This window comes from Scyliorhinus torazame, chromosome 22 (assembly GCF_047496885.1).
Source record: "Scyliorhinus torazame isolate Kashiwa2021f chromosome 22, sScyTor2.1, whole genome shotgun sequence".
NCBI lineage: Eukaryota > Metazoa > Chordata > Chondrichthyes > Carcharhiniformes > Scyliorhinidae > Scyliorhinus > Scyliorhinus torazame.
The window spans coordinates 107,608,548-107,627,252 of NC_092728.1; the positions used below are offsets into that span (position 1 = coordinate 107,608,548).

General features: G+C 51.9%; 1 protein-coding gene across 4 annotated transcripts in view; it reads right to left on the minus strand.

The window, feature by feature from the left end:
* Positions 1 to 3,411: 3,411 nt before the first annotated feature.
* The window catches only part of snapc4 (small nuclear RNA activating complex, polypeptide 4), a 98,896-nt gene continuing 83,602 nt past the window's right edge, over positions 3,412 to 18,705 (minus strand). For 3 of the 4 annotated variants that reach the window (XM_072488878.1, XM_072488877.1, XM_072488879.1), the window contains 6 exons: positions 13,734 to 13,804; positions 12,556 to 12,603; positions 11,937 to 11,964; positions 10,155 to 11,845; positions 6,988 to 7,091; positions 3,412 to 3,760 (listed from right to left, as the gene is read on the minus strand). In XM_072488878.1, coding sequence (XP_072344979.1) covers positions 6,990 to 7,091; positions 10,155 to 11,845; positions 11,937 to 11,964; positions 12,556 to 12,603; positions 13,734 to 13,804 — 1,940 coding nt within the window. In that variant the 3' untranslated portion in view covers positions 3,412 to 3,760; positions 6,988 to 6,989. The remainder of the gene's footprint in view (positions 3,761 to 6,987; positions 7,092 to 10,154; positions 11,846 to 11,936; positions 11,965 to 12,555; positions 12,604 to 13,733; positions 13,805 to 18,705) is intronic. The other variant, XM_072488880.1, reaches the window with a different exon arrangement.

Below are 18,705 nucleotides of genomic sequence, written 5' to 3' on the forward strand. Positions count from 1 at the left end.
TCCACACGTGCTGCAATTACACTCGGAACAGGCACAGGGAAACACTTAACCGTCAAACAAATTTGTGACACCAGGTGGTTCGCTCGTGCAGACGCTGTTCTGGCTTTGAGGCTGAACTTTATCGATATAAAGGAATGTTTATCAGACAGAGCCACATCAAAATCAGAGAAACCAAGTCTGAAAAGTATGAAATTGTAGTTTTTACGGATGTGTGGGACAATTTACTTCAAAGAATCAATGGTCGTAGCAAATTGCTGCAAAATGTTGATACAACTTTACTGAATTCGTCACAATTGTTAGCCTCAGTTAGAAGTTTTGTCCTGGAAGTTTGAAATGGCCATACCTCAGTGGAAGCAGAGACGCTAACGTTTAACAAAGAACACAGGTCCCTCTGATGATAAGCGTACAAGACTCGAAGTTATTTTTTTTATGAAACTAGTGCAAGGGTCCTCCCTGCTGATTCCCTTATTTCCCCGTTCTTTATTTTTGCTGTTATCATTTTTGATCCATGGGTGGTTAATGGACATGTGTCTTTAAGTCAAGCAGCAGAGGGCGGCACAGTGGTTAGCACTGCTGCCTCACAGCTCTGAGGACCTGGGTTCGATCCTGGCCCGGGGTCACTGTCCGTGTGGAGCTTGCACATTCTCCCCGTGTCTGTGTGTCTGCCTGAGAGGTACAGGTTAGGTGGATTGGCCACGCTTTTTTTTTTAAAAAGGCCAAGCAGCAAAAATAATTCCGAATTCAAGAAGTTACAAGACAATATGTGCTGCTAGCTTTGGACAATAAAACATAGAACATAACAGCGCAGTACAGGCCCTTCAGCCCTCGATGTTGCGCCGCCCTGTGAAACCACTCTAAAGCCCATTTACACTATTCCCTTATCGTCCATATGTCTATCCAATGTTTGGACCCAGACGTTTTGGCACCTGTGCGATGGGGTGGGACTCGGTTCGATTGATTGGCTGGTGACCAAGGAATTGGCCAAAAGGCCGTAATCCGCCACCCGGTAACAGGCGATGAGGTCCTATTCGAGTGGAATAATTTCCAGAGACCCAAGGAGCTCAGTTTGAATCCTGGACACACAGGGGAAGGACTTGCTCTTCTTCTCTCTCCAGAAAGGCTGTGAGTTTCTGTATTACTGAAACTGCAAGCACAGACCTGGATCTGAAAGCTTACTTTGAAGGAAGGTCTGCTTAAAGACAACCATCCGATTCAAAGATCCTTCGTGGCCAAAAAGGTTAGGTGGGGTTGCTGGGTTGGAGTGGAGACGCAAGCTTAGATACGGTGCTCGTTCCAAGGGCTGATGCAGACTCAATGGGCTGAAAGGCATCCTTCTGCACTGTAAATTCTATGATGCCCGTAACCCCACATCTTTGGACACTGTCCTGGCTGTGTTTGATGGGGACAGAGTGGAGGGAGCTTTACTCTGTATCTAACCCCGTGCTGTACCTGTCCTGGGTGTGTTTGATGGGGACAGAGTGGAGGGAGCTTTAATCTGTATCTAACCCCGTGCTGTACCTGTCCTGGGGGTGTTTGATGGGGACAGTGTAGAGGGAGCTTTACTCTGTATCTAACCCCGTGCTGTACCTGTCCTGGGAGTGTTTGATGGGGACAGTGTAGAGGGAGCTTTACTCTGTATCTAACCCCGTGCTGTACCTGTCCTGGGAGTGTTTGATGGGGACAGAGTGGAGGGAGATTTACTCTGTATCTAACCCCGTGCTGTACCTGTCCTGGGGGTGTTTGATGGGGACAGTGTAGAGGGAGCTTTACTCTGTATCTAACCCCGTGCTGTACCTGTCCTGGGAGTGTTTGATGGGGACAGTGTAGAGAGAGCTTTACTCTGTATCTAACCCCGTGCTGTACCTGTCCTGGGAGAGTTTGATGGGGACAGTGTAGAGGGAGCTTTACTCTGTATCTAACCCCGTGCTGTACCTGTTCTGCACGCGTTTGAAGACGACGACACTGGAGGAGTATTTGATTGGCACAGTGATGGTGTGGGTGTGGGAAGTGTAGATTCACACTGTCACCCGACTGCTCCTTCCCAATATTTGTCACCCTTTTGTTTCCAGTTTGATGCCACTGAAGGCGGTTAAGATCACAGATAATGAAAACATCATTTCCAGTTCTCCATTTCAGTTCAGATTGGTTATCTAAGTGAATCCAGACGGATGTTTCAGCTTAACCCTTTGATCAATGAATGAACAAACTTTGCAGAAAGGTGGATCTGGCACAAACCTTGAGCTCGTTAGAAACGGTGGAGATATGAAGGAGGTCAGGGTGGGCTCTGGTGCAAAGAGGGACTGGAAGACAGTGAATTATCGTGCAAACAAGGACAGAGAGGTAGACAGAACAATGATGTAGTTCCAAATCAGGCCGATAGGTGACATGAATGGGAAATTGCAGGCGGTGCTCCCATGCACCTGTTGCCAGAGTTCTTCCAGATTGCATGGATTGCAGTTTGGAAGCTCAAAAGAGCTTTAGCAAGTTTCGGCCGTGCATCTTGTGGACGGGACATACGGCTGCCCCTGTGGGTCGATGGTGGACGGAATGAATGTTGGAGGTGGTGGACGGGGTGTCAATCAAGCGGGACTGCTTTGTCCTGGATGGTGACGAGCTTCCTGAGTGTTGTTGGGGCTGCGCTCATCCAGGCAAGTGGAGAGTAAACCATCACACTCCTGACTTGTGTCTTGTAGATGGTGGACAGGCTTTGGGGGGTCAGGAAGTGAGTTACTCTCCGCAGGATTCCCAGCCTCTGACCTGCTCCTGTAGCCACAGTATTAATGTGGCTGGATGCAGTTGGGTTTCTGAAATGGGCCCCGTATACAAATGGTCAATTTCCCTTTAAAGGAAGTGGTAGATTGTGTGAGATGATCTCTTGCAGACTGACACCATCAAAAGAGGAACTTAATTCGGAGTGAAAAAAATATGCAGCTACTTTCCTGAAAATATCCTTGGAGTGCTCTAGATTGCCAGGGATGTGGGGAAGATGCCAGGAAGGGGAGGAGGATAGGAAAGGAATGTGAGCGAGAGTTCCTGCTGGTATGGAGATGGATTGAGAGCAGGGTTTGTGGCTGTCCCCTGATGTTCGTTATGCTGAATGTCCTGCTGACACATGGTGAATAGGATTTTAGTTTGAATGTTGGAGGGGCAGATGTCACTCCCACTGCAGGAAGCGGAGGGACAAAGAACACGAGACTTGCTGGTCAAGTACCTCTGAAGACACTGGTCCTGAAACAGAACCACAGCCACTGCTGAGAAAATTCTTCACACCTCTGGAGTGTGATTCCCACACTCGGTGCTCGGGAACATCCCGTGTCAGCTCCCCGAGACAGAATTGCTGCCTGTCCACCTTTTCATTTCGCAGCCCCCACCCTCTCTGGGTCACCGCAGGGTCAACAAAAAAACACTTGGAACTGAAAAAAGAACTTTATTAAAATACTTGCTGTATTGGTGCTGCAGATATTATACGAAAAGGAACAATTAAGATTCCAGAGAGCCGCACGATCCTGCATTTGTCACATCGACTCCCTGAGACACCAGTCGCCTAGAATTTGAGCACAGGGACAATGTCAGCTGCTGTAACCCACCCCCCAGTATTAAATCAGAGAGAGCATTAAAAAAAATCAGTCAATATTAGACCCCCCCCATCCCTCGTTAGGTGGGTTAAATGCAGATTAGCTGTTCAGGGTCGGGCTCCTTCACACCGCTGTCTCCAAACACCCGCTGGTGAAGAAAATCCAGAAACCAGGGGTTTCCATTCCTGAAATTAAAGAATATTAGCATTACATTTTGGCAGTGTGGGTAAGTTTCAGCACAAGGTTATTTGAGACATGCACCCCCCCACCCCCCCCCCCAGGCACACACGTCACCACAACCACAACCCCCCCCCACTCACAGGTAGACACACACCACACTCCGGGTATGTAGGAGCCCGAGCTAAACTGGAGTCGATGGGAATCAGGGGAAAACTCTCCGCTGGTTGGAGTCATACTGTGACTCAAAGGGATTAAGGGTGATGGTGTTCGGGCCGGAAAGTGGAGCAGAGTCCACAAAAGATCAGCCATGATCTCATTGAATGGCGGAGCAGGCTCGAGGGGCCAGATGGGCTACTCCTGCTCCTAGTTCTTATGTTCTTATACCCGGCACAAAGGAAGACGTCACTTCAGGAGTTCCTCAGGGCAGTGTCCTTGACCCATCTTCAGCTGCTTCATCAATGACCTCCCTTCCATTATAAGGTCAGAAGTGGGGATGTTTGCGGATGACTGCACAATGTTCAGCACCATTCGCAACTCCTCAGATAATGAAGCAGTCCCTGTCCAAATGCAGCAAGACCTGGACAATATCCAGGCTTGGGCTGACAAGTGGCAAGTTACATTCGTGCCACATAGGTGCCAGGTAATGACCATCTCCTACAAGAAAGAATCCACCCATTGCACTTTGACATTCAATGGCATTACCATCGCTGAATCCCCCACAATCAACATCCTGGGGGTTACCATTGACCAGAAACTGAACTGGACCCAGCCACATTAATACTGTGGCTACAGGAGCAGGTCAGAGGCTGGGAATCCTGCGGCGAGTAACTCACCTCCTGACTCCCCCACAGCCTGTCCATCATCTACAAGGCACAAGTCAGGAGTGTGATGGAATACTCTCCACTTGCCTGGGTGAGTGCAGCTCCAACAACACTCAAGAAGCTCGACACCATCCAGGACAAAGCAGCCCCGCTTGATTGCTCCCCTTCCACAAACATTCACTCCCTCCACCACCGACGCACAGTGGCAGCCGTGTGTACCATCTACAAGATGCACTGCAGTAACTCGCCAAGGATCCTTAGGCAGCACCTTCCAAACCCACAACCTCTACCATCTAGAAGGACAAGGGCAGCAGATACCTGGGCACCCCACCACCTGGAGGTTCCCCTCCGAGTCACTCACCGCCCTGATTGGGAAATATATCGGCCGCTCCTTCACTGTCGCAACATCCTGGAACTCCCTCCCTAACAGCACAGTGGGTGTACCTACACCTCAGGGACTGCAGCGGTTCATGGCCACACACGTGCGCGACACACACACACACACGCTCGCCCAATTCCCGATCCCATTATGCTGCTGTACGCTGGAGTGTTGTCAGTAATAATAATAATCTTTATTGTCACAAGTAGGCTTACATTAAAGTTACTGCGAAAAGTCCCTAGACGCCACATTCTGGCACCTGTTCAGGTACACAGGCGGAGAATCCAGAATGTCCAATTCACCTAACAGCACGTCTTTTGGGACTTGTGGGAGGAAACCGGAGCGCCCGGAGGAAACGCACGCAGACACGGGGAGAACGTGCAGAGTCCGCACAGACAGTGACCCAGTGGGGAATCGAACCTGGGACTCTGGCGCTGTGAAGCAGCAGTGCTAACCGCTGTGCTGCCGTGCCGCCCAAAGTTGCCCCTCCAGTGCCACATACCCACCTTCCCCCTTTGACATGCCTGCAACCGTGCAAATCCTTCCGATTCTGCTTTTGAGCTCCAGTCTTTTGATTAACCTCCGTCCACTCCCCAATTGATCTCACCTTCCCTCAACAATCTTTCCTATTCTGGTAACCTGTGGGCTTCGAGTACACCACAGCTGATAGCAGTGGCAGTTAGTCGAATCAGTGACAAAATGACCTTGGGGTGAGTCAGTCGTCTACCTCACAGGGGTATCGGTGAGTGGGAGGACAATGGGATGGTCGTGGGGAACCGACTAATCCATTCTTTCTCTATCAACTGTTTCAATAAACTGAAGAACCTGCTAAAATGGTGTTCAGGAGAGCAACAAACTGGCCAATAAGACAAGAGCTAATTGATCTAATTGTTCACAACACAGAAACAGGCCATTCGACCCGACCCAGTCAATGCTGGTCTTTATGCTCCTCCCATCTCCTACTGCATCCTATCCTCTCACTCTATCCTTCTATTCCCTTCTCCCTCGTGTTTATTCAGCTTTCCCTGAAATGAATTGATACTATTCCTCTCAACTACTCCCTGTGGGAGCGGGTTCCACATTCGCCCCACTCTCTGGGTACAGGTTTCTCCTCAATTCACCAGTGGATTGTTGGGGTCTATCGCATATTGGTGGTCCCTAGACCGACCCCCCCCCCCACTGACAAACAGCTCCTCAAACACGGTCACATACACCCCCCACCTTTCCTCAAACCCGTCTGCGCAGCCCCGTAACTCATATTGTATTTTATCTAATCGCAGGAAGTCGTACAGGTGACCCAACCGAGCCGCTACCCCCGGTGGCGATGCCGACCGCCACTCCAGCAAAATTCGCCGCCGTGCAATCAGAGAGACGAAGGCCACGACATCGGCCTTCCTCCTCTCCATGAGCTCCGGCTGCTTCACTGCTACAGATATCCTTAGCTTGATGCCAAGCATGGGAATATCGGCCTCCTAAACCCACCTCCACTTCTATTCTCTCATGCAAACATAAACAATCCCATTGCCACTATTTGAAAAGGGGTTGGGGAGTTCTCCCCAGTGTCCTGGCCAACATTCATCCCTCGACCAACATCACTTACAAAAAAAAAAACCAGATTTAGACATCACGACTTTGTTGTTTATGTGCACTGATTGGCTGATTACAACAGTCACCGCACTTCACAAAGTACCTCAGTGGTTACAGAGCATTTTGAGATGCCCTCGGATGTCAAACGGCTCTACAGAAATGCAAGCCCTTCAGTGGAGTAACTGAAGGACCTATTCCACCCTCGCTCTTCAATGTGGTTTGACTTCCTTTCGTGTTCCTACCCACTGCAATCTATTTCAGTCCATCAGCGAGCAAGAACAGGGCACCATCCTCGCACTAAACTTCAGTGCTTATCTTAAGATACTGCCTTAACGCTGCGCGTTTCCCAACCCCCCCCCCACACACAGCCACAGAAACATTGCAACATCAAAAGCCAGTTTCACACTCCGTCACTGGAAATTTCAAACAACAGCTGCTTCCATACCCTCAGCGTCTCTTCCTTGGGCGAAGGTTCCATCTGGTCACTACCCGCGTCTCGTCCTTGGGGGCAGAGGGCCGCTCTGGGGCGCTGAGCTGATTCTCAGTTTCCTGCCAAAATTTAGAAACAAGAGGGTTTTACAACTGCAAAGTAATAGGCAAAGACAAGGAGCCGTCCTTCACGTGGACCTCAATGGCGGCTTCTCAACTGTGAGGGCATCGCAGGTAACTCCGCTCTTGTCCTCAGAGCTGACTTTCCGAAAGGATTAAGTGACCCAGGAGCTGGAACAATTGGCTGGCTTAGCTATTCACCTGCAGCCCTCCCAGGAGCTAGAAGGGGCCACACATTGGCAGGGGCTGTTTAGCACAGGGCTAAATCGCTGGCTTTGAAAGCAGACCAAGGCAGGCCAGCAGCACGGTTCAATTCCCGTAACAGCCTCCCCGAACAGGCGCCGGAATGTGGCAACTAGGGGCTTTTCACAGTAACTTCATTGAAGCCTACTTGTGACAATAAGCGATTTTCATTTCATTTAATTTTCAATCAGACAACTGAACGTGGACTTGCTTTTGCCTCAATACCATGTCATTGAACAGTTAAACAACCCACTGCAGTCGCCCTGAACAGAATGAGTCATTGTTTCCAGTAGATTGGAATACTTTGTGGTTGTTGGTTTAAAATAACCTGGAGAATTAACCATGAAGCTGCTGGATTGTCGCAACAAACTCAACTCGGAGACCAATGCCCCTCATGTCCTTATCCAGTTTGGAGTGCCCCAAAGTAGGAGAGGAGGGGGCAGGGTTGGCGGAGCCACTGAGGGTGAAGTGCAGGTGCAGGGGGTGATAAGGAGAATGCAGACGGGCAAGGCACAAGGGCCGGGTGGTGGTGCCGGATACGGAGAGGGCGCGTGATCGGGTGGAAAGGCGCGTGATCGAGTGGACTGGAGCTATTCGCGAAGTTACAAAGCAGCTTATGTTACAAAGAACAAAGAAAAGTACAGCACAGGAACAGGCCCTTTGGCCCTCCAAGCCCGACTAAACTACAATCTTCTACACTTTATGTTGGAAAGGTTTGGGATTGGGCTTCAGTTTGTGGCATGGATGAAATTGTTGTATCATCGGGGGGCGGGGGGGGGGGGGGGGGGGGGGGGGGGGGCGGGGCGGAAGAGGTCGATTTTTAAAAAATAAATTTAGAGTACCCAATTATTTATTTATTTTCCAATTTAGGGGCAATTTATTTCTTTTTTTTCCTCTTCTTTTTTAAAAATAAATTTTAGAGTACCCAATTCATTTTTTCATCCACCTACCCTGCACATCTTTGGGTTGTGGGGGCGAAACCCACGCAGACACAGGGAGGATGTGCAAACTCCACACGGACAGTGACCCGGGGCCGGGTTTCGAACCAGAGTCCTCGGCGCTGTGAGGCAGCAGTGCTAACCGCCGTGCCACGTGCCTCCCGTCTTGTGTTGTTGTTTTTTTAAAATATTTTGTGTTGTAATGTTTTGTAAATGTTAAAAACTTGAATAAAAATACTTTTAAAACACTGTATAAAACCCACCCGTGATTGATGAAGGCAGCTCACCATCTCCTCAGGGCAGGGAGGGATGGGCATGGCAGCCGTACTCGTGATGCCCATCTCCCAAGAATGAACTAATAAAAATACTTTGCAAAGTTCCACATTTGCCTGTGGCTGCGTGGATCGGGAAAAGTCCCAATTTGCTCTCCTGTCTGTATTCAGTTAGCGGATCCAGGGGCAACAAATGGGCCCTTTGCCCCAGTGAGGGAGGGGCTGAGTACAGGAACAAAGTATCCCACTGCAGTCGTCCCGTGTCCACGTCTGCCCAGTGTGTGCGTGTGGAGCAGACGTCCGGCCAAGGTCAGAGATCATGAGCTGGACGATGAAGTGTGAAGATGCAGATGAGGAGCTGCAGGGGATTGCAGGAAGGACCCTGCAGCCTCTGGCTGGGAGTGAGGGCGAGGGAGGGGGCGGGGGAGAGGGAGGGGGCGAGGTCGAGGGAGAGGGAGGGGGCGAGGTCGAGGGAGAGGGAGGGGGCGAGGGCGAGGGCGAGGGAGGGGGCGAGGGCGAGGGAGGGGGCAAGGGCGAGGGAGGGGGCAAGGGCGAGGGAGGGGGCAAGGGCGAGGGAGGGGGCAAGGGCGAGGGAGGGGGCAAGGGCGAGGGAGGGGGCAAGGGCGAGGGAGGGGGCAAGGGCGAGGGAGGGGGCAAGGGCGAGGGAGGGGGCAAGGGCGAGGGAGGGGGCAAGGGCGAGGGAGGGGGCAAGGGCGAGGGAGGGGGCAAGGGCGAGGGAGGGGGCAAGGGCGAGGGAGGGGGCAAGGGCGAGGGAGGGGGCAAGGGCGAGGGAGGGGGCGAGGTCGAGGGAGGGGGCGAGGTCGAGGGCGAGGTCGAGGGAGGGGGCGAGGTCGAGGGAGGGGGCGAGGGAGGGGGCGAGGGCGAGGGAGGGGGCGAGGGCGAGGGAGGGGGAGGGGGCGAGGGAGGGGGCAAGGGCGAGGGAGGGGGCAAGGGCGAGGGAGGGGGCAAGGGCGAGGGAGGGGGCAAGGGCGAGGGAGGGGGCAAGGGCGAGGGAGGGGGCAAGGGCGAGGGAGGGGGCAAGGGCGAGGGAGGGGGCAAGGGCGAGGGCAAGGGAGGGGGCAAGGGCGAGGGAGGGGGCAAGGGCGAGGGAGGGGGCAAGGGCGAGGGAGGGGGCAAGGGCGAGGGAGGGGGCAAGGGCGAGGGCAAGGGCGAGGGAGGGGGCAAGGGCGAGGGAGGGGGCAAGGACGAGGGAGGGGGCAAGGGCGAGGGAGGGGGCAAGGGCGAGGGAGGGGGCAAGGGCGAGGGAGGGGGCAAGGGCGAGGGAGGGGGCAAGGGCGAGGGAGGGGGCAAGGGCGAGGGAGGGGGCAAGGGCGAGGGAGGGGGCAAGGGCGAGGGAGGGGGCAAGGGCGAGGGAGGGGGCAAGGGCGAGGGAGGGGGCAAGGGCGAGGGAGGGGGCAAGGGCGAGGGAGGGGGCAAGGGCGAGGGAGGGGGGCGAGGACAAGGGCGCGAGCGGGCGAGAGCGCGGACGAGGGAGACCGAGGGCGAGCGCGCGGGAGGGCGAGAGCGCGGGCGAGGGCGAGAGCGAGGGAGTGAGTGATATCAGGAAACAAAGAGCAGAGTTCAGACACGAGATCTACTTTCTCACTCACCAGGCTGCCCGGCAAGTTGCAGCCAAGCGCCAGATCGGTGAAGGAGATTTCAAAGGGCTGGTTCAACTCTCTGTCGGCCACTTCATCTGCAACCATTTCATTCACGACACCTTCATCTGGGAAATAGTGCAGCCGAGAATCTCCAATACTGTCCTCGCTCTCTCGGTCTGTGTCCGTATATTCACTTTCTTCCTCAGAATCCTGCTCAGGGACTCCGGACAACGGTCCCACTGTGGTGCGGGTTCCCCGTGGTGGCAGCGTAGCTAGGAATGCCGGCAGCACAAAGGTGGAGAGGAATCGGGATTTGAGGAGTTGATAGGCAGGATTACTCTGCAGCCGACCAGACACCATTGTCCTGGCTGCCTCCAGTCTCTTTTTGGGGTCAGTCTCCTCAGGGGCCCCAAACTCTGACAGGTTCTGTTCCAAGACTTTCTTGTGCAGCAGCAGCTTCGAGAAGGCTCGTAGCGTGGAGGAAGAGGGCGGCAGGTAGGGCAGTGCAATGGTCGTGCCTGGCACCCGCACACCACCCTGGCCTTGGAGCCAGTCTTTCATTAACGCATCTGGCTCGTTAGACAAAAGCTTAAAGTCAACAGGGAGTTTGTGCGGCTGAGAGCTGGTCAGAGGGGGGTCAGCACCACCGTGCTGTGCCAGGCTGCTGGGGTTTACACTTGAACTGTCGATACCTGGAACCCATCGAGACAGCGATGCTCCCCCTCCCTGGTTAAGGTGCACGGTTGAATTGACAGAGGTGGCTGCTGGCAGCTGGTCATGTCCAGGAATTGGGGGGCCTGCGGTCAGTGTTACAACGGGGAGTGGGGCTGGGGGTACAGGTGCCGGCGTGAGGCGAATTGCCGGTGAAGGGGAGGTCAGGGGCTGCATTGCTTCTGATTTGGTTCCAGAGGGGGACTGCGTCGGAACAAAGACACAGCCATCAGCCTGGCTGTTGGCAGCCAGGCCGTGAGCTGGTGCCAGAACCGTGGTGCCCGCTGGCTGTGTGCTGCATGATGGCACCATGGAACGAGCCAGGGTGTTATCCTGCTCTGTGGAGCAGGGCGTGGCCTGGCTGGCTGCGGCAGGGTCCTGGGTTATTGGGGGGGGTAGAGCTGTGATCGAGCCCGGGGGGACGTAGAGCAAACCCTTGGGGGTGAGCACTGCCATGACGGGCACAGTGGAGTTGGGGAGCATCAGCGGTACCACCACCCTGTTGGGCTGCAGAATATTGGACGGCATTGGGGCAATGGGTTGCAGCCGACGGCAGTTACTGGCAGTGTCACGCTGAACGGGAGGAGCGACGGGCACCGATCTGCCACGAGCAACTGGCCGGGCTGAAGAGTGGCTCACCGGCTTCACTCTCCGCCTCGGCAACTTGATTCCAACAGGCGAAGGCGGGCGCGTCTGCTTACAGGCCGGCAACCCTTGACCACTGGGGCAGGGCAGACTGCTGGGTGGGGTTGTCAGCTTTGCCAGTGCTGCCAGCGATTGGGACTCCGGGGTGGTGACCGAGGCCTTGGCATTTCTCTTCTCGGCGAGTAATTGGAGGACGGACTTTGGCTTCGCCTTCGGGGGTGCAGTGCCCAGCTTGAACCGAGTGACTTCCATGGTGTGTCCGTTGCCCACGTCGACGGTGTCGTCTTTAACCTGTTGCAGGCAGCAGGCGTCTTGCCTCAGCTGGGCAGCACACTGCTCCTTTTCTAACCAGAGGAAAAAGAGACAGGAGTGAAAAATAAAAGGTGCCCCCACGCGAAATTCAGTGAAGAGACCGGATCAAAAACTATACCACACCTGCCAAACTCTGCGCATTCCTGTCCATCTACAAGAGGGAAGAGGGAACATATTAAGTGACATTTTCCCATCAGTCCTGCAGCCCAATACAATAGAACCCCATCAGTACAAACAAGTTACTATTTAAAAAAAACTGAAATGAGCAAAACTATTACCATTGCATTCTCGGGTGAAGTGTTGGTCGGCTATTCGACTGTGAGGGGCACCCAGCCTCATCATGGACTTGCCCGAAGTGTATTTGCCAACAGGAATCACTAGATAGCGCTTGGGTAAGAGAGGGAGCGAGTTCTGGCTTATTCCATCGACTTCCAGCACCCCAGGGGCCCAGAAGCCAAATGCGATGCGGTCACTGGCCTAGTTGGGTCCGTCTTGGTCTAAGTGCCTCAGTTAAACTCCTGAATCACTGGGGGAGTAGCAGTGCGCTACCGATCACAGTTTTGATAGTCATTGGGGCCTACATTTGCTCCAAAAGCCTTCACCCACCCCCACATCTGCCCCTCAACCCCAATCTTTCCCCCTCCCCCCATTTATGGCCAAGTAACAAGCCCCTTCGCCCGGTGTCAGTTCGCACAAGGCCTTTTCAAGTTGTCTCTTAGCCAGTTTGCTGCAGTCAAATTACCTTTTCTTTGATGATCTGCATGCAGCCTTCTTTATCAATCCGATACACCTGCAATTAACACAATGGAAAAGTCAGCACTTGTGAAGGGATTAATTCTGGCTGGGTACTCAGACCCATATTGCACAAAGGGCAATTAGACCATGGTAGGCATCACCGTTAAGCCTGCTTGTTGAATGACCATATACATTAATTTCCAACAGGGGTCATCATACAGTCAGAGCACAAAACTGCGGTTGCATTGCTGCCTCACAGCGCTAGGGACCAGGGTTCGACTCCAGCCTTGGCTCTGCACGTTCTCCCCGTGTCTGCGGGGGATTTCCTCCGGGTGCACCGGTTTCCTCCCACAGCCTAAAGATGTGCAGTTTAGGTGGATTGGCCTTGCAAAACTGTCCCTGAAGTGTCCAACGGTTTTGATGGGGTTATGGGATAGAACATTACAGCGCAGTACAGGCCCTTCGGCCCTCGATGTTGCGCCGACCTGTGAAACCACTCTAAAGCCCATCTACACTATTCCCTTATCGTCCATATGTCTATCCAATGACCATTTGAATACCCTTAGTGTTGGCGAGTCCACGACTGTTGCAGGCAGGGCATTCCACGCCCTTACTACTCTCTGAGTAAAGAACCTACCTCTGACATCTGTCCTATATCTATCTCCCCTCAATTTAAAGCTATGTCCCCTCATGCTAGCCATCACCATCCGAGGAAAAAGGCTCTCACTGTCCACCCTATCCAATCCTCTGATCATCTTGTATGCCTCAATTAAGTCACCTCTTAACCTTCTTCTCTCTAACGAAAACAGCCTCAAGTCCCTCAGCCTTTCCTCATAAGATCTTCCCTCCATACCAGGCAACATTCTGGTAAATCTCCTCTGCACCCTTTCCAATGCTTCCACATCCTTCCTATAATGCGGCGACCAGAATTGCACGCAATACTCCGCTTTGTACAGATAGGACGGGGGACTGGACCTAGGTAGAGTGCTCTTCCGGAGGATTGGTGCAGACTCGATGGGCCGAATGGCCTCCAGCTGCACGGTCAGGATTCTATGAAATTGGCCAAACTCGATGTGTAGACAGGTGTCAAGATAGATGATTCCATCCAGATTCCAAACCCAACCATGGCAAAGTCCCACACAGGAATTCTTTAAAGGACACCTCAACACCACAGAAAAATCTCACCTGTATCAGGAGTGCAAAAACCGATGTACTCTTTAAACCAGTCACTTCCAGTCTCTCACGTACACGGTCAACTGGATGGGGAAGAGGAAACAGTTTGAGAAAATGACATAAAATCTCAGGACGCCACATCCCTTCCAGCAGGTGCAAGGCCCAGTTAGATGTCAACCTCTCTGGGAAATGCATGCCATGCAGGTCAGGTGACAACTTCAATGAACTGCACGAGCACTGTAAAAAGTGTCTTCCTTAGAGGGCGGCACGGTGGTTAGCACTGCTGCCTCACGGCGCCACGGTCCCGGGTCACTGTCCGTGTAGAGTTTGCACATTCTCCCCGCGTCTGTGTGGGTCTCACCCCCACAACCTAAAGATGTGCAGGGTAGGTGGATTGGCCACGCTAAATTGCCCCTTAATTGGAAAAAAATAATAACTGGGTACTCTAAATTTATTTTTAATATGTCTTCCTTCGCTGCTCTTCTGTTTCCCCAGCTACGCAGGGTTGAGAGCTCGCTGAAAGAATGCTGCAACATGGGAGGGCCATCCTTTGGGGCCATACATTAAAGAGGACCCTCTTACTGCCCCCTCGGGTAGATGCAAGAGGTACAATGGTCACTCCTGCCTGTCCTGGGTCAACATTTATCCCTCCGTCAACATCACTGAAACAGCTTCACTGGTCATGATCACGTCGCTGTTTGTGGGATCTTGCTGTGCAGACAATCATAGAACATAGAACATAGAAAATACAGCACAGAACGGGCCCTTCGGCCCACGATGTTGTGCCGAACCTTTGTCCTAGATTAATCATAGATTATCATTGAATTTACAGTGCAGAAGGAGGCCATTCGGCCCTTTGAGTCTGCACCGGCTCTTGGAAAGAGCACCATACCCAAACTCAACACCTCCACCCAACACCAAGGGCAATTTGGACATTAAGGGCAATTTATCATTGGCCAATTCACCTAACCCGCACATCTTTGGACTGTGGGAGGAAACCGGAGCACCCGGAGGAAACCCACGCAGACACGGGGAGGACGTGCAGACTCCGCACAGACAATGACCCAAGCCGGAATCGAACCTGGGACCATGGAGCTGTGAAGCAATTGTGCTATCCACAATGCTACCGTGCTGCCCTTAAGAACAAATAAATCTACACTATATCATTTTACCGTCATCCATGTACCTATCCAATAGCTGCTTGAAGGTCCCTAATGTTTCCGACTCAACTACTTCCACAGGCAGTGCATTCCATGCCCCCACTACTCTCTGGGTAAAGAACCTACCTCTGATATCCCTCCTATATCTTCCACCTTTCACCTTAAATTTATGTCCCCTTGTAATGGTGTGTTCCACCCGGGGAAAAAGTCTCTGACTGTCTACTCTATCTATTCCCCTGATCATCTTTTCAACCTCTATCAAGTCGCCCCTCATCCTTCTCCACTCTAATGAGAAAAGGCCTAGCACCCTCAACCTTTCCTCGTAAGACCTACTCTCCATTCCAGGCAACATCCTGGTAAATCTTCTTTGCACCTTTTCCAGAGCTTCCACATCCTTCCTAAAATGAGGCGACCAGAACTGTACACAGTACTCCAAATGTGGCCTTACCAAAGTTTTGTACAGCTGCATCATCACCTCACGGCTCTTAAATTCAATCCCTCTGTTAATGAACGCGAGCACACCATAGGCCTTCTTCACAGCTCTATCCACTTGAGTGGCAACTTTCAAAGATGTATGAACATAGACCCCAAGATCTCTCTGCTCCTCCACATTGCCAAGAACTCTACCGTTAACCCTATATTCCGCATTCATATTTGTCCTTCCAAAATGGACAACCTCACACTTTTCAGGGTTAAACTCCATCTGCCACTTCTCAGCCCAGCTCTGCATCCTATCTATGTCTCTTTGCAGCCGACAACAGCCCTCCTTACTATCCACAACTCCACCAATCTTCGTATCGTCTGCAAATTTACTGACCCACCCTTCAACTCCCTCATCCAAGTCATTAATGAAAATCACAAACAGCAGAGGACCCAGAACTGATCCCTGCGGTACGCCACTGGTAACTGGGATCCAGGCTGAATATTTGCCATCCACCACCACTCTCTGACTTCTATCGGTTAGCCAGTTCGTTATCCAACTGGCCAAATTTCCCACTATCCCATGCCTCCTTACTTTCTGCACAAGCCTACCATGGGGAACTTTATCAAATGCCTTACTAAAATCCATGTACACTACATCCACTGCTTTACCTTCATCCACATGCTTGGTCACCTCCTCAAAGAATTCAATAAGATTTGTAAGGCAAGACCCACCCCTCACAAATCCGTGCTGACTATCCCTAATCAAGCAGTGTCTTTCCAGATGCTCAGAAATCCTATCCTTCAGTACCCTTTCCATTACTTTGCCTACCACCGAAGTAAGACTAACTGGCCTGTAATTCCCAGGGTTATCCCTAGTTCCTTTTTTGAACAGGGGCACGACATTCGCCACTCTCCAATCCCCTGGTACCACCCCTGTTGACAGTGAGGACGAAAAGATCATTGCCAACGGCTCTGCAATTTCATCTCTTGCTTCCCATAGAATCCTTGGATATATCCCGTCAGGCCCGGGGGACTTGTCTATCCTCAAGTTTTTCAAAATGCCCAACACATCTTCCTTCCTGACAAGTATTTCCTCGAGCTTACCAATCTGTTTCACACTGTCCTCTCCAACAATATCGCCCCTCTCATTTGTAAATACAGAAGAAAAATGCTCATTCAAGACCTCTCCTACCTCTTCAGACTCAATACACAATCTCCCGCTACTGTCCTTGATCGGACCTACCCTCACTCTAGTCATTCTCATATTTCTCACATATGTGTAAAAGGCCTTGGGGTTTTCCTTGATCCTACCCGCCAAAGATTGTTCATGCCCTCTCTTAGCTCTCCTAATCCCTTTCTTCAGTTCCCTCCTGGCTATCTTGTATCCCTCCAATGCCCTGTCTGAACCTTGTTTCCTCAGCCTTACATAAGTCACCTTTTTCCTTTTAACAAGACATTCAACCTCTCTTGTCAACCATGGTTCCCTCACTCGACCATCTCTTCCCTGCCTGACAGGGACATACATATCAAGGACACGTAGCACCTGTTCCTTGAACAAGTTCCACATTTCACTTGTGTCCTTCCCTGCCAGCCTATGTTCCCAACTTATGCACTTCAATTCTTGTCTGACAACATCGTATTTACCCTTCCCCCAATTGTAAACCTTGCCCTGTTGCACGTACCTATCCCTCTCCATTACTAAAGTGAAAGTCACAGAATTGTGGTCACTATCTCCAAAATGCTCCCCCACTAACAAATCTATCACTTGCCCTGGTTCATTACCCAGTACTAAATCCAATATTGCCCCTCCTCTGGTCGGACAATCTACATACTGTGTTAGAAAAGCTTCCTGGACACACTGCACAAACACCACCCCATCGAAACTATTTGATCTAAAGAGTTTCCACTCAATATTTGGGAAGTTAAAGTCGCCCATGACTACTACCCTATGACTTCTGCACCTTTCCAAAATCTGTTTCCCAATCTGTTCCTCCACATCTCTGTTACTATTGGGGGGCCTATAGAAAACTCCTAACAAGGTGACTGCTCCTTTCCTATTTCTGACTTCAACCCATACTACCTCAATAGGGTGATACTCCTCGAACTGCCTTTCTGCAGCTGTTATACTATCTCTAATTAATAATGCCACCCCCTCACCTCTTTTACCACCCTCCCTAATCTTATTGAAACATCTATAACCAGGGACCTCCAACAACCATTTCTGCCCCTCTTCTATCCAAGTTTCCGTGATGGCCACCACATCGTAGTCCCAAGTACCGATCCATGCCTTAAGTTCACCCACCTTATTCCTGATGCTTCTTGCGTTGAAGTATACACACTTGAACCCATCTCCGTGCCTGCAAATACTCTCCTTTGTCAGTGTTCCCTTCCCCACTGCCTCATTACATGCTTTGGCGTCCTGAATATCGGCTACCTTAGTTGCTGGACTACAAATCCGGTTCCCATTCCCCTGCCAAATTAGTTTAAACCCTCCCGAAGAGTACTAGAAAACCTCCCTCCCAGGATATTGGTGCTCCTCTGGTTCAGATGCAACCCGTCCTGCTTGTACAGGTCCCACCTTCCCCAGAATGCGCTCCAATTATCCAAATACCTGAAGCCCTCCCTCCTACACCATTCCTGCAGCCACGTGTTCAACTGCACTCTCTCCCTATTCCTAGCCTCGCTATCACGTGGCACCGGCAACAAACCAGAGATGACAACTCTGTCTGTCCTGGCTTTTAACTTACAACCTAACTCCCTAAACTTGTTTATTACCTCCACACCCCTTTTCCTACCTATGTCGTTGGTACCAATGTGCACCACGACTTCTGGCTGCTCCCCCTCCCCCTTAAGGATCCTGAAGACACGATCCGAGACATCCCTGGCCCTGGCACCCGGGAGGCAACATACCTTCCGGGAGTCTCGCTCGCGACCACAGAATCTCCTATCTATTCCCCTAACCATTGAATCTCCTACAACTATTGCTTTTCTATTCTCCCCCCTTCCCTTCTGAGCCCCAGAGCCAGACTCCGTGCCAGAGACCTGACCGCTAGGGCCTTCCCCCGGTAGGTCATCCCCCCCAACAGCATCCAAAACGGTATACTTGTTTTGAAGGGGAACGGCCACGAGGGATCCCTGCACTGTCTGCCTGTTTGTTTTTTTCCCCCTGACTGTAACCCAGCTATTCTTGTCCTGTACCTTGGGTGTGGTTACCTCCCTGTAACTCTTCTCAATCACCCCCTCTGCCTCCCGGATGATCCGAAGTTCATCCAGCTTCAGCTCCAGTTCCCTAACACGGTCTTTGAGGAGCTGAAGTTGGGTGCACTTCCCGCAGGTATAGTCAGTGGGGACACCGGTGGTATCCCTCACCACCCACATCCTACAGGAGGAGCATGTAACTG